Genomic DNA, 14,060 nt, shown 5'->3' on the forward strand with positions numbered 1-14,060 from the left:
ATATATACATGGCCATTAGGCCCTGATAATAGGAAAATAAATGTGTCGAGTCACGAGGGAACCAGTCCCACACATCCAAAGGGATATTCATCCCCGCAGTGTCATTATTTCCTGTGTTTTTAAGTTGGGTTTAGTCGGCTACTTTCCTCCTATATAAGTGTATTTTATAATTAGTAAGTAGCTCTGGTGCTTATTCACATCCCTAACCCTAGCCTATTATTAAGTGAAACTTCTAGGCTCCTATATCCTATTATAGAAGTCTTCCACAGGTTTTCTGTCACTTTCATTTGACGGTTTTTATCTATGGTACTCCCATGTGAGTCTGGAATCCCTTCTTTGAGCTTTTCTGCTCTAATTTTCTCTCTTCCTATCATATACTCATATCTAGTATCTTCTTCATTATTAATAATAGCTAGTATCAGTATTATACTGGAGCTGTATAATGAAATACACTCGCCATCCAGTATGGTCGAAAGATGCCCGTGTCCAGACACAGAACAGACTGGATATGGCCCAGGGCATCGTCAGCACAGGTTAACTGCAGAGAAAGAGCAGTATCGCGAGCTCTGTCCATGAACCATGTATGATACGGTGTTCCAGTCGAGGCCACCATTCCAATACCACACAGCCAGACGTGAAGGGAATGTGATATCAAGGAGGATTCAATCTGGGCGAGATCCTGCATGAAGCGGGTGAGGATCGTGTTCATGATTACCGCGTGGGAGAAGTATGTGGTTCCATGGATGAGGAACATGTAGAGAATGATGGCGTGTCGAAGGCAGTTGCTGAGACGGTTGCTAAGGGATGGATTGTCTGATGATGATGATGAGGATGGCAAATCTAAAGATAGAAGGCGATGGATGATAAAACAGACGAGGTCATGTAATCTTGTCGATGGCAAGGGTCTTGTGCGTGCTCGGTGGAAGACACCGCGAAGACGAATAAACACATTCCTCACCTCACTGTCGATTCCAACGAGAATCTCATCTTCATCTTGTTGGGGATCCATCCATTCTGGAATCGGGGGGATGCCGTCTCCCATTCCGGCGTCATCTTGTGTCTCGAACTGAGGATGGCCCATGACCAGCATCGATACCCTAAAATTAGAATACAGCGTTAGGATTATAATATCTATTGGGATAGTAGAATATATCCATAAGTGATGACTTACCAACTGACCATTCGAGCTGTTAGTGGACTGGTCTGACGCACTGAATTGATGCCGCCTCGTATCCTGATCAGCTGTTTCACGCCCTCGACGTGCATCCTGGCAACTGTTCCGTTTCCCTTCCCGAACTGAGACGATCAGATAGAATACTTGAGGGAAAAAGAAAGAGAAATACCTCGATTGCTGCTAAAGTGATGACTGAATCCATCGTCCCATCCTGGACGGCCAGAGAGGCGTGCGCGAGTTTCCGCCTCAGCAAAGCCACCGAGTCGGCCATGAGGAGGTCCGAAGTACCAAACCCACGCTGGGCGAGCAGCTCCTCATCCAAACAGGCTGTCTGCAGCGAGACGTGAAACAGGGCCGGATCACCCAGGGCCAACGGCCACCAGGAGAGGAGGAACGGGTTGGAGGCCGGGTTGAGGTCGAGGGGGTAGTACATGAATGCGATTTTATGCAGAACTAGAGGGTGAGGGGGGGTAAAGGAGGGAAGAATTCAAGCAATGATAGAGACTCACAGCTATGGATTAAACGCTGGACATGCTGCGCCGGGAGTCTTGTTGGCGGGTACGACTCAAAGGGATCCAGCGAGACGAATCGGGGATCTGGCGCCGGCTGGTTCGCGTAGAGACAGGAAACATTGCGTTTGACGCAGCGGGAACAGCGCGGCGTGCGCAGGTCGCAGCTCAGTTTAGACTTGAAACATGCTGTGCACGAACGACGGAGGGTTCGCATGTTGGAGTTGTTTGGATTGACAATGTGTTAATGCCTTGAAGCCGTTTGGTGACAATCAGCCCATCTGGAAGGATTGTCTAACTGTATGCAGTTAGTACTTGCTGACAGCTGCTATATATGGACTAGCGTCGGGAGCAGGTCGGCGACTAGTCCCGATCTGGAAGAGTGTAAGATGGACTCTTCATCTCTTGTATAAGATGACTCTCTTTCTTGCCTATTTCTCTGTCTTTCTTCTGTCTACTTCTCTCTCTGAGTTTCTTTTCTTCTTCTTTCCATCTATTGACTATAATATGGCTACTCTTGAAGAGGAGAAAAGCCAGACCTGGCAGTTGGTGGCGACTCTCATCCTCGCGATAGTGATATACGATCAGATCAGGTACCTCTATCGCAAAGGGTCTATTGCTGGGCCCCGGTTCAAGATTCCCCTGGTCGGTCCATTCCTCCAGGCTCTGCATCCACGCTTCGAAGCGTATCTGGCACAGTGGGCGAGTGGGCCTCTCAGCTGTGTATCCGTCTTTCACAAGTCTCACCAACCCTAAACCTAACCCTAGGGTTACATAACCCTAAACCCTTAACCCTAGGGTTACGATAACCCCAAGTTTCTAACTGAATGACAGGTTTATTGTTCTCGCCTCCGACCGAGACCTGGCGCATAAAGTGTTCAAATCGCCAGGCTACGCAGAACCATGTATTGTGCCCCTGGCCAAGGACCTGCTGGGCCATAAAGCATGGGTTTTCCTGCAGGGCCGCGCCCACGCCGAGTACCGCCGCGGACTGACGCCGCTGTTCACCAACAGGGCAATGGCCAGCTATCTGCCGGCCCAGGAGCAGGTCGTGGGCGAGTACTGCAAGAAGCTGGTCGCCGCCAGCGCCGCCAACGACGGCCAGCCGCGGGAGTTCATGACTCTGTTCCGGGAGCTCAACTGCGCCCTCTCGTGCCGCACGTTCTTCGGCGACTATATCTCGCAGGATGCGGTGCAGCGCATTGCCGACGACTTCTACCTCGTCACCGCCGCGCTGGAGCTGGTCAACATGCCCTTTTCGCTGTACATCCCCTACACCAAGCCATGGCGCGGCAAGAAGATCGCCGACGCCGTCCACGCCGAGTTTGCCCAGTGCGCCGCGGCGTGCAAGGCCAACCTGGCGGCCGGAGGGACCCCGTCGTGCATCGTCGACCACTGGGTGCTGCATATGATGGAGTCGGAACGATACCGGGCCCGGGTGGCGGCGGGGGAGACCGAGGCAGAGAAACCAAGCAACCTGATCCGGATGTTCAGCGACGAGGAGATCGGCGAGACGCTCTTCACCTTCCTGTTTGCCTCGCAGGACGCCTCCAGCAGCGCGACCACCTGGCTGTTCCAGATCCTGGCGCAGCGACCCGACGTGCTCGACCGGGTGCGCGCGGAGAACCTGGCGGCGCGCGCAGGGGACCGCAGCAAACCGTTTGATCTGCCCATGCTGGAGGCCCTGCCCTATACCAACGCCGTGATCAAGGAGCTCCTCCGGCACCGCCCGCCCGTCATCTTCGTGCCCTACCAGACCACCAAGCCCTTCCCGCTGACCGCCGACTACACCGTCCCCCGCGGGGCGATGGTCATTCCCTCGTGCTACCCTGCCCTGCACGATCCGGCGGTGTATCCCGACCCCGACGTGTTCGACCCTGACCGCTGGCTGTCGGGCGATGCCGAGGCCCAGACGCGCAACTGGCTGGTGTTTGGGGCCGGCCCGCACGACTGTCTGGCGCGCCGGTACGTGCCTCTCTCCATGGCGGGCATGATTGGTAAAGTCGCCCTCGAGCTCGACTGGACGCACCATGAAACCCCGACGTCGGAGGAGATTCGAGTCTTTGCCACCTTATTCCCGATGGTGAGTTACAGTGTCTATTGCGCCTTGCTCTTGCTCTTTGCTGACTTGCTGACTTGCTGACTTGCTGACTTGCTGACTTTTAGGATGGCTGCCAGTTGGTTTTTACAACCCGTAGATAGTATAGATAGTATAGATAGTAAGATAGTAAGATAGTATAGATAGTAAGATAGTATATGATTACATGGGATCCGGAGTGGCGTAGTAAAAGTACTCGAGCATGAGATCGATGAGCTCCGGCGAGCCCACCGGGATGGTCTCCCAGACCTTGCCGACCTCAAAGGTGACGTTGTTGGCGGGCACATTGGCGGGCCAGTAGGGCAGGGAGCCGTTGTTCTTGTAGGAGCCGCCCTCGTTGGGATTCTGGGTCTTGACGAAGTTGGCCCAGTAGGCCGACATGCGGTGGGCGATGGCATAGTCGTCGGCCTCCCAGTCGGAGGTGGTGACGGCGTACAGGTTGTTGAGGGCGTAGGGAACCTCGGAGCCATGGAAGGCGCCCGAGTCCTGGCCGGGGGGCGCGTGCGTCCAGTAGTACTGGTAGATGGGGCTGGACTCGGTCTGGTGCCAGCGCCGGGCAAAGGACCAGGTCGAGACGCGGATGATGGCGCGCAGGATGTCGTTGTAGGCGTCGGCGGCCTGGGTGGCATTGGCGGCGGGGAACAGCTCCAGCAGGGCGGCGGCGGCAGGGCCGTACGTCTCGTTGACCTCGGCGATGTACTCGTCGACGGTGAGCGACAGCGTCAGCGACACGTCGTCCTCGTCGGCGTTGTTGCCGACCAGGATGGGCACGTCGTTGGGGGCGCCGTCCTCCAGACTGACGATGTACTTGTTGGGGATGGCGTAGCCGTCCAGGACCGGGTCAAAGCCGACAAAGGTGCTGACGCCGGCGCCCTCGAGCACCTCATCGACGCTGAGCGCGCGCAGCTCGGCGGCGGTGGTCGCGTTGAGCGACTCGGCGTAGGTCTCGCTGAAGCTCAGCGCCCACGACATGTTGCGGTAGTCGCTGCCGTACCCCCACAGGCTGGGGTCGTAGGGGTCCTTGATGCCGCTCTCGGCAATGGCGCCCTTGATCAAGCCCTTGGTCAGCGGCGAGTTGACCGTGTGGTAGGTGGCGCCGGCGCCAAACGACTGGCCCGAGACGGTGATGCGGTCCGGGTCGCCCCCGAACGCGGCGATGTTGTCGCGCACCCAGTGCACCAGGCGGATCTGGTCCAGCAGGCCGTAATTGCCGGACACGTTTTTCGCATCCTCGGCCGCTAGCGCCGGCAGCGTCAGCCACCCGAGCGGGCCGGTCCGGTAGTTGTAGTTGACGAAGACAACCCCGTGGGTGGCCATGCCGCCGCCGTCGTACGTGGACATGCCTGAGGTGCCGCCTGCGGCGTACGACCAGATCATCACGGGCAGCTTCTCGTCGGCGCTGGTCGCGGGGCTCCACACGTTGACCGACAGGCAGTCCTCGCTGGTGGTCGCCGCGCTGGAGCTGGGGCATCCGGGGCCGAACTCGGTCGCCTGCAGCGTGCCGTTCCACGCCGCGGGGTCCTGCGGGGGCCGCCAGCGGTTCTCCCCCGCCGTCGACGCCGCGTACGGGATCCCCTTCCACACGCTGATGTCCTTCCAGTTGGGGAAGAAGGAGCCGTACGAGGCGTTGAATGCCGCCGCGCCCTGCACTTTGCCCTGCGCAATCGTGATCGGCTGTTCGTACAGGGCCGCGTGGGCGCCGGTCACGGCCGCCATCCCCAGCCAAGCTGTCTTCATTGTAGAAAGAGATGACCAGATGACTAGATGACTATACAAAGTGAGAAAGTGAGAAAGTGAGAAGTGAAAAAGTGAGCAGTGATGAAGTGATGAAAGTGAAAGAGTTCAGAGTAGGTTAAATACTTGCAGTGAGCTGGGCGAGCATGACGGGGGGCGACGGATCGTCCGTCTGACCCTGGTCTGCCATGATCTGCAGTGGAGAGCTTACGTAGTATGGAGAGGGGTACGAGTGAATACTCCGAGGTTGTATTATTGCTTGATACCAATATATATATTCATATAATATACTAATACATTGATATAATATACTATGATACTAATAATATACTAATACATTGATATATATACTAATATATTGATATAATGTACTATGATAGATATGATGGATGCATGATGTACCTGATCGGCCCTGAATAACCTCCGACTTCTGCACGGATAACCTTATTCCGCCGAGCATGTGATGGCACTATGTTTTGACTATATTAGTCTTATCCCTGACTGTATGTGATTGCAATCTAATTATTATTTGTAATAATCCAGATGCGGAGTATTCCTACGTACTGATCCATGTAGATCTTACGCAGTGCCAAGAGATGAGGAATGAGGCATTAATGTGTCTAGGAGAATGTGTAATGTAAAGGAATGTGTCAAGCAGACCCCCTGTCTAAAATCAAAGTCTTGGTCCATGGATACAAGGTCGGCTTCCTCATGGTCGGGACCTCATGGGCCATGCGCCAGATATCGGCCGTGACCTTCTTGCCCAGGGTCTCGACAACCGGGGTGAGGAAGGGCAGGCTGACGATGATGGTGGAGTAGCAGCAGAGGGCGACGAGGGAGATGTTGGCCCAGTAGGGGAGCCCCAGGCTGGCAAAAGTGATGCACAGGGCGGAACCAAAGGACCAAAAGACGAAGCCGTGGATGAGGTAGATGGTGAAGATGTGCGGGAAGACGTAGACGAAGAACTTGAAGGAGAAGAGCTTCTGGACGGCGGGGCTGAGCTCGACGAGGGTCTGCAGGCCGAAGCTGAAGACCAGCCCGTTCAGACGCGGGATGTAATACTGCGGATAGCCTGCGCCCGACGTCTGCGCGATGGGGCGTCCAGTCTGCCAGTCTGGATGGATGCCGTACTCGTACGTCTCGTACAGGACGTTGGTCCACTGCGGGGTGAAGTCGATACCCAGGCCACCGATGGCCATCACCAGGCTGAGGACGACAACCGGGTAGTACAGCCAGGGCCGGGCGCGCAGCCAGGGGCGGTAGTTGTAGGTCAGGTCGAGGTCGGTGAGCAGCAGGCCCAGCCAGAAGTAGGACCCCCAGTTGAGGCCGTACCAGTTGGTGACGATGGCGACGGCGTAGTAGCCGAAGCGCTTCCAGGGGGTTTTGATCTCGGCGACGACCAGCACCGCCAGCAGGACGGTCCACGAGCCCTGCAGCTGCACGGGGATCGTCCACAACACACCAGTGCAGTAGTTGAAGGTGATCTGCGGGGCGGCATTCGGGATCAGATACATCAGCTCGATGATCTCGGCGATAAACGTGCCAAAGTTGGTGTACTCGACGGTGAAGGGCCAGGTGGACCAGCTGATGCTGGCCAGATACTCGAGCCATTTGGTCGCGCCGGCGTCCATGAGGAAATACTCCAGCAGGGCGATGGCAATGACGGGGATCAACATGCGCGGCGTCCGGCCGACGGTCTTCTCAGCCATGGCCGCCAGACTGCCGTTCTTCAGGTAGCTGGCAGCCAAGAAGCGACTGGAGGTCATCAGGAAAGGGCCGATCCAGTTCTGGTTGAGGGTGAAGGGGACGATGGTCTTGCGCGCCCATACTTCCGAGTTGTAGTGAATGTAGGCGCCCGGGTTGATGGCGGCGTTGGCGAAGGTCAGGCAGAAATGGATGCCGGTGACCAGCAGGGAGCTGACGGCGACGAGGCCGGCGAGATAGTCGACTCGCTTTTTGGCGGCAGGGAGAGCAGACGCAGTCTTAGGGTTAGGGTTAGGGTTAGGGTTAGGGTTATCGGGGAGCGCGTCTTCCGTGACGGCGAGGGTCTTTTCGGAGAATCCCTTGGCCGAGCCGGCCGAGTCCGAGGTGAGTGAGTACACGTGACTAGGGTTAGGGTTATTGACCAGGGTCGCGAGGCTGGCATCGGTGATCCCATGACTAGGGTTAGGGTTGTTGACCAAGGTCACGTTACTCGAATCTGTAATCACGTGACCATCAAGACTGACCATGTGACCTTTGGCCAGGGGTGTCACCTGACCAGACATGATCACATGATCGCCATACGGGGTGACGGTGCCGGAATCGGGGCCGGGGGTGGCGAGGGCGGAATCCGGGGGAAAAGGCGGCTCCATGGAGGGCGAGGGAACGAAGCGCTCGGTGGAGGAGCTGGACTGGATGTTCTGGCGCGAGCGCTGCAGGAAGGAGTACAGCATGAGGCCGGCGCTGAGGGTGCTGCAGATGGCGATGAGGGAGATGGAGGCGAAGCGGGCCGAGTAAGGGGCGTGGTGCTGATGCCAGCGGACCGTGGCGTTGTGGGAGTAGGCCGTGAAGCCGCGGAGGGAGGTGTCGTCGACGGAACAGACAGAGGAGGAAGAGGAGGAAGAGGAGGAAGAGGAGGAAGAAGAGTTGCAGCGGGCGTCGAATTGTTGCCGTTGCTCCGTCGACATGGAGGTGGTGTTGAAGAAGAAGCGAATCCAGCCGATGTTGGCGGTGGTCTCCTGCCAGGGGGGCCCCTGCATGGAGTAATAGTTGCCGGTGGACCAGTGCTTGAAATGGATGGGCCCCGGGACGGAGGGCAGGGAGGGCAGATGCTTGCGGGAGATGTTGCGATGCGACTCGTTGCCGAGGAAGAAGAGCATCTCGTTGTGGGACCAGTCGAGGCGGTACTCGGTGAAATCCCAGGGGTTGACCTGGTCGCGGTCGACGAGGGTGGTGTAGTTGACGCCGTAGATGGAGTCTGGGAACTCGCGGTTGACGAGCATGGTGATGCGCGACTCGGTGGCGTTCTCGACGCTGTTGAGGTTGAGGCTGAAGGTCTCGGTCTGGTTGTACAGCAGCTCCATGGTCAGGGCGCTGCCGCCGGTCCAGGCCAGCGGCGCCTTGAGATAGGAGCGGAAGGAGCCGTAATGGATGTCATGGCGCAGGGTCTGGATGGCGGCGCCCATGACGAGGTGGTCGGGGGTGGCGACGGACAGGTTGAGGGCCAGCGACTCGTTGGGGATGAAGGTGAGATGCGCCAGGTCGGCGCCCTGGCGGAACAGGTTGTTCCAGCCATTCTCGTAGTGGTGCTTGTACACCTGGGCCTCGAAGCCACTATCCTGCAGGGAGTCGGTTTCGTTGAAGTAGACGATCAGCGAGTCGGTCCACAGGTTGGCGCCGTCGCGGTAGCCGCACGAGCAGTCGGTGTTGTTGGTTCCATTGATGGCGGCGATGAGGGGGGGGAAGAGTAGAAGATAGAGAGCTTTCATGGTGGGGAGAGGGGGAGATAGAGGGAGAGGGGGAGAGAAATAGAAGAGATGAGGAGGAGATAGAGAAGAGAGAGAGGGAGAGGAATAGAAGAGATGAGAGAGAGAAGAGGAGGAGATAGAGAGAGAGGGATAGAGGGAGAGAGGGAAGAGGAGACAGGAGATAGAGAGAGAATTTAACAAGGAAGAGAGATTAAATTAAGAACAGAGATAGAGATTAAATAGAAGACAGGAAGAGACAGATTATTTAGATGAGTGATGTGGCACTGTTAGACAAAGAAAGAAATAAAAATAAAAAAAAAGATAAGACATTTGAAGCGAGGAACGGACGAGCATCGGCAGGTCAGCCAGATTGGGAACTAGACTATTTAATACGTTGTCTGTCTGTATATGTTTAAGTATCTTCTGTCTCTGTCTCTGTCTCTGTCTTCTGTCTTCTCCTTCTATCTTCTATCTTCTGTCTTCTCCTTCTATCTTCTATCTTCTCTCTTCTTCTCTTCTATATTCTCTTCTCCTCCTCCCAATGCTGCAGATCCAGAAATACACCCCCCCCCTCCTGGTGGCCTCGTACTTCATCACATCGGTGTGCATCTACACGGTGTGCACGGCCAAGCTGCTGCAAGTGTTCTGGTTCATCTGCCTGTGCACCAACTTCTATGTCGCGGGCAACTCGGTGATCGAGGCGTTCATGGGGATCGCCCCCCTCCGCGACGCGCGCCAGGCCAGCGCGCGGCTGGAGGCAAAGGAGTGGCAGTTCCCGACGCCGGACGAGCAGCTGCTGCACCTGGACCTGATCATCGTGGCGTATCTGCCAAATGAGCAGGACATCATCCTGGACCGGGTGCGGTACGCGCTGGAGCAGATCCAGTATCCGGCGGACAAGCTGAGCATCAATGTGCTGTACAACACGCCGCACGCGATCGAGCCGCTGGAGTCGCAGCTGCAGGGGCTGGCTGAACAGCATCCGGCGCGGCTGCGGGTGATGAGCGTGCCCAACTCGAGCTCCAAGGCGGACAACCTCAACTACTTCCTGTCGCGCGGGCTGGCCAAGGACATCGTCGCCATCTTCGACTGCGACCACTACCCGCACCCGTACGGCCCGCGCTGGGCGATGGAGCGGCTCACCACCCGGCCGGGCGTGGACATTGTGCAGGGCCGCTGTGTGATCTTCAACGCCGCGCACTCGCTGCAGACCGCCATGGTGGCCGCCGAGTTCGACAAAATCTACGCCGTCTCGCACCCGGGCCGCTCGGCGCTGTGGGGGTTTGGCCTGTTCACTGGCTCCAACGGCTTCTGGCGCGCGACGCTGCTGACGGAGCTGCGCATGGACGACTCCATGCTGACCGAGGACATCGACTCGACCCTGCGCGCCCTCTCGCGCGGCGCCTGCATCGAGCACGACATGAACGTCGTCTCGTACGAGCTGGCGCCCGTCTCGCTGCACGCCCTCTGGAACCAGCGCCTGCGGTGGGCCCAGGGCTGGGCCCAGGCGAGCCTGCGCCATCTGCGCCTGGCCTGGACGGGCAAGGAGGTGCAGCGCAGCGGCCGCATGCGCTTTGGTTTGTTGTCGCTGTTGTTGGTGCGTGAGCTCAGCTACTACCTTATCACGCAGTATGTGTGTCTCGTCGCCAGCGTGGTGATCACGCAGTTCCCCAAGACTGCCCATGCCTGGGCGGTTCTTATCTATTTCCAGTATCCTGTGTCTCAGTGGCTGTTCATCATCAGGTATTTTTTTTTTTCTATTTTTTTTTATTTTTTTTTACTTTGTTTATTTTTTTACTTTGTTTATTTTTTTACTTTGTTTACTAATTACTGACTTCAGTGTGTCGTGTCTTCTGGCGACCCTGTGGATCACCCACCGGGCCAAATCCGAGTTCATCGACCCCTGGATGATCGTGGTCTTCTCGGTAACGTACCCCGTCTATCTGGTCATCACAGCCGTGGTGGGGTTGTATGGCCACGCACGCCTGGTCAGCCGCTACTCAGCCTGGAACCCGACGGCGAGAGGATAGAGGGGAAGATTACCCGAGGAGGAGGACTGGATGAGATAGGCTGCGTTCATTATGCAGCTTAGATGCTGAATTAAGTTTGTGATCTATGCATAGACATGGTGTGATCTATAGATGCATCAACAGTAGAGCATGAGATAAGAATACTCCGTCCTAATTAAGCTCAGAATGGAGTCCAAGAGCCGAAGTGGATATCGTAGAATCGATTTCTAATAGAGGGTGGGTTTGCGGCAGAAAATTCTGCAATACGAAATCGAGTAGATTTTAGCGATACCCGGTAACTGGATATTAGTGACAAATCTCTTTGTTTGGCTGGTTCGGCTCTTTTACCTTATCTTGACACTATCGTATATGATATCTACTATATATAGATATATCTCTTATAGTATATACTATACTATACTCTACTTATACTCTATACTATACTATATATTCTATTCACTTATAGTATACACTATATATACTACTTATAGTATACTATTATACTTATAGTATACTATACTATATACTATACGATAGTATACTATACTATACATAATGCATCTGGTCGGCCTCCGAGGCTGGTTCACCATCCAGTCCTTCCTCTTTGTCTTCTTCGATGCCTTCCTGCCCGGCACCGTCGTCAACTCGTACAACAACCAGGGCCCCCTGTGGCAGATGGACCTGCGCAAGTCGCTGGGCGTGCTGTTCTGGAACGGCCCGTTGATCTACTCGGCCTTTATCCTGCTGTCCGCCCGCAGCATCGCCATCCCCTTCCTGCGCGACCCCTCCAAGGCCAACCTCACCGGCGCCATCTTCCGCCGCGGCCTGCGCCTCTTCTTCCCGGCCCTCGTCGGCCTCGGCCTCGCCAAGCTGATCCTCGCCCAGACCGACGGCTACGCCTGGATCCAGTACTTCCTCGACCTCACCGGCAACGAGTCGGCCTCCGTGCCCTACGACATCCCCAACGCCCTCGTCTACTTCAACGCCGTCTTCAATCTCTTCTGGATCACCCGCACCTTTGCCACCTCCGCCGCCAGCCTGGCCTTCCCCTCGCATCTGCTCTGGATCCTCACCGTCCTCTACACCCAGAGCTTCACCGTCTACATGACCATGATCGTCGCCCCCTACACCCGCCCGGCCTGGCGCCTCAAGGCCGCCCTCTTCTTCGTCCTCTCCGCCTGGTGGATGCAGTCCTGGGCCTGGTACTCCATCTCCGGCCTCCTCCTGGCCGACATGGTCGTCAACATGGACTTCCAGCAAAAGGCCGCCCGCGGCATCCCCCTGCCCTTCAAAAAGGGCCTCTTCCTCCCCTCCTGGACCGTCTATCTCCTTCTCATGCTCGGCGGCGTGCTGATGCAGTTCCTCTGGACCGGCTGGAACCCCCAGCTCTACGACTCCGAGATCGTCGCCCACGCCGGCCTGTACTACTCGGGCGGCCTCAACACCGACTACGACTCCTCCCAGCCCCAGGCCCGAGACGACATCTATCTCATCCTCCTGGGCTTCCTGCTCGCCGTCGACACCTACCCCTGGCTGCAGCGCCTCTTTGCCAACCCGGTCTTTGTCTATCTGGGTTCGAGATCTTTGTGTAAGTTGCATCTTCCATCCCCGCACTGTTCCATCCCCCAGAGATGCTGACTACTTTCTTCAGCGTGGCTCTTTGCCCAAGGAATCGTCGTCTACACGGCCGGCATGCGCCTGTTCATCCATCTCAACGTCGACCGGCAGTGGCCATCGCAAGTCTCGGTCTTTGTCTCCTTTCTCGTCTCCCTGCTCACCGTCATCGCCTTTGCCGAGCTCTTCTACCGGCTCGTCGACCATCCCTCGCGGGCGTTTTCGCACATTGTCTTTGACTGGATCCGGGAATAGATTATACATATACATATACATATAAATATACATATAATTAAATTAAAGATACATCGGATCCACAGGCAAGACAACCGCCCAGTACTTGGCCAACCGCTCCCTCAGCAGCTCATACGACGAGCCGATGCGCAAGACCTTCATGCGGTCGAAATCGATGATCGTCGACGGCCGCCCCCCATAGACATGATACCGCTGCAGGCCGTAGTCGACAATCACGTCGGCGGCGTCCTTGATCTCGTCGTCGACGTCCTCGACGCGGAACTTCTGCCCCGTCCCCGTGAGATTGGCACTGCTGCCGAACATCAACTGGCCCGCGGCGTCGTTCAGGCGGCCCAGCTCGGCCAGCAACGATCCCCCGCCGAGAAACACGCCCACCGTGCCGTCCTGGGTCGTGTTGGCCAGCGTCGCCGCACTCAGCTGCTGCAGCCTCGGGTGATCGGCGTCGTACGGCGCAACCACCGCAAACGACAGATCCATCTCCTCGTGTAACGTGCGGATCATCTCCTGCTTGTCCGCAGGCAACACGTGCAATGCCCGCTGCAAGGCGTGCGTGCCGATGATCCCCTGTGCGTGGCCGGGGCGCCGCCGCTTGGCTGCAAACGCTCTCTCAACCGCTTCGCTCGACGACGCCATCAGGCCGTAGCCCACCTCCGTCGGCACCAGGGCGATGCCTCCGGCCCGGAGCACGTCAAACACGCGGCGTGCGTCGGCCTTGACGTCGGGGTGGCTCCCGGGGGAGGGGATTATCTTGGACATGTGTACGGAGTGTATTAATACTTATAAGAGGGAATCATGGATACAAGTGAAGATGAAACGGAGTACTCCGTTGAGAATCTAATATCAGCTAAAAGCGTCAGCCAGCCACAGTTGGTAATAGTCTAGCAGGAGTGCACTATACCCTATAGGATTAGTGGTATTATAATAGCAATAATTAGCGATTGGTCTGTACTTGATTGTTCTAGACAGTCTTATCTATCGCATGAGGTGGTACACCCTTATAGCTACCACTATTACTTTAGCATGCTTAGTAACCTCATAACAATATAAACACAGCAGCTACAATATCCAGCAAAAGAAAGTTGAATAATGTAAAATATAAGGGTATTATTTTAACCCTCTAACCCTATTATTACATTATTACTATAATAAGGATTGTAATAAACACTAATATAAGTATTTCAATATATATATAAATAAATAGATTAGCCCCTATAATAT

General features: G+C 56.0%; 7 protein-coding genes across 7 annotated transcripts; 3 read left to right on the forward strand and 4 right to left on the reverse strand.

The window, feature by feature from the left end:
* Positions 1-280: 280 nt before the first annotated feature.
* ASPZODRAFT_137272 (hypothetical protein) lies at positions 281-1,790 on the reverse strand. The gene is made up of 3 exons (XM_022724266.1): positions 1,344-1,790; positions 1,172-1,296; positions 281-1,097 (listed from the first exon to the last, which is right to left on the reverse strand). Exons 1-3 carry the CDS (start codon positions 1,605-1,607, stop codon positions 425-427), a joined length of 1,062 nt encoding a protein of 353 aa, XP_022576971.1. The 5' UTR covers positions 1,608-1,790; the 3' UTR covers positions 281-424.
* A 400-nt stretch (positions 1,791-2,190) lies between these two features.
* On the forward strand, positions 2,191-3,885 carry ASPZODRAFT_76786 (hypothetical protein; the record flags this gene model as incomplete). Its single annotated transcript, XM_022730126.1, has 3 exons — positions 2,191-2,423; positions 2,518-3,766; positions 3,850-3,885. 3 exons carry the CDS (start codon positions 2,191-2,193, stop codon positions 3,883-3,885), a joined length of 1,518 nt encoding a protein of 505 aa, XP_022576972.1.
* Positions 3,886-3,943: 58 nt separating this feature from the next.
* Positions 3,944-5,497, reverse strand: ASPZODRAFT_76809 (hypothetical protein; the record flags this gene model as incomplete). The annotated part of the gene is made up of 1 exon (XM_022730129.1): positions 3,944-5,497. The coding sequence occupies one exon, from the start codon at positions 5,495-5,497 to the stop codon at positions 3,944-3,946; it is 1,554 nt and encodes a 517-aa protein (XP_022576973.1).
* A 668-nt stretch (positions 5,498-6,165) lies between these two features.
* Positions 6,166-8,985, reverse strand: ASPZODRAFT_147301 (hypothetical protein; the record flags this gene model as incomplete). The annotated part of the gene is made up of 2 exons (XM_022725249.1): positions 6,166-7,432; positions 7,616-8,985. 2 exons carry the CDS (start codon positions 8,983-8,985, stop codon positions 6,166-6,168), a joined length of 2,637 nt encoding a protein of 878 aa, XP_022576974.1.
* A 316-nt stretch (positions 8,986-9,301) lies between these two features.
* Positions 9,302-11,126, forward strand: ASPZODRAFT_105165 (hypothetical protein). The gene is made up of 2 exons (XM_022720885.1): positions 9,302-10,707; positions 10,805-11,126. The coding sequence occupies exons 1-2, from the start codon at positions 9,506-9,508 to the stop codon at positions 10,992-10,994; spliced, it is 1,392 nt and encodes a 463-aa protein (XP_022576975.1). The 5' UTR covers positions 9,302-9,505; the 3' UTR covers positions 10,995-11,126.
* Positions 11,127-11,453: 327 nt separating this feature from the next.
* ASPZODRAFT_29195 (hypothetical protein) lies at positions 11,454-12,857 on the forward strand. The gene is made up of 2 exons (XM_022728171.1): positions 11,454-12,561; positions 12,625-12,857. The coding sequence occupies exons 1-2, from the start codon at positions 11,529-11,531 to the stop codon at positions 12,840-12,842; spliced, it is 1,251 nt and encodes a 416-aa protein (XP_022576976.1). The 5' UTR covers positions 11,454-11,528; the 3' UTR covers positions 12,843-12,857.
* A 27-nt stretch (positions 12,858-12,884) lies between these two features.
* Positions 12,885-13,606, reverse strand: ASPZODRAFT_29196 (hypothetical protein; the record flags this gene model as incomplete). Its single annotated transcript, XM_022728172.1, has 1 exon — positions 12,885-13,606. The coding sequence occupies exon 1, from the start codon at positions 13,596-13,598 to the stop codon at positions 12,885-12,887; it is 714 nt and encodes a 237-aa protein (XP_022576977.1). The 5' UTR covers positions 13,599-13,606.
* Between the last annotated feature and the right edge of the window lie 454 nt (positions 13,607-14,060).

Source organism: Penicilliopsis zonata (genome assembly GCF_001890105.1).
Source record: "Penicilliopsis zonata CBS 506.65 unplaced genomic scaffold ASPZOscaffold_28, whole genome shotgun sequence".
NCBI lineage: Eukaryota > Fungi > Ascomycota > Eurotiomycetes > Eurotiales > Aspergillaceae > Penicilliopsis > Penicilliopsis zonata.

What these genes read in the sequence shown, in the direction of transcription:
- ASPZODRAFT_137272 (XM_022724266.1), bottom strand. Translation starts at nt 1,607, where the DNA reads ATGTACTACCCCCTCGACCTCAACCCGGCCTCCAACCCGTTCCTCCTC. An exon ending in TCACTTTAGCAGCAATCGAG is followed by an intron (nt 1,297 to 1,343) that starts GTATTTCTCTTT and finishes TGATCGTCTCAG; the next exon opens with TTCGGGAAGGGAAACGGAAC. An exon ending in ACAGCTCGAATGGTCAGTTG is followed by an intron (nt 1,098 to 1,171) that starts GTAAGTCATCAC and finishes TTCTAATTTTAG; the next exon opens with GGTATCGATGCTGGTCATGG.
- ASPZODRAFT_105165 (XM_022720885.1), top strand. Translation starts at nt 9,506, where the DNA reads ATGCTGCAGATCCAGAAATACACCCCCCCCCTCCTGGTGGCCTCGTAC. An exon ending in CAGTGGCTGTTCATCATCAG is followed by an intron (nt 10,708 to 10,804) that starts GTATTTTTTTTT and finishes TACTGACTTCAG; the next exon opens with TGTGTCGTGTCTTCTGGCGA.
- ASPZODRAFT_29195 (XM_022728171.1), top strand. Translation starts at nt 11,529, where the DNA reads ATGCATCTGGTCGGCCTCCGAGGCTGGTTCACCATCCAGTCCTTCCTC. An exon ending in TCTGGGTTCGAGATCTTTGT is followed by an intron (nt 12,562 to 12,624) that starts GTAAGTTGCATC and finishes TACTTTCTTCAG; the next exon opens with CGTGGCTCTTTGCCCAAGGA.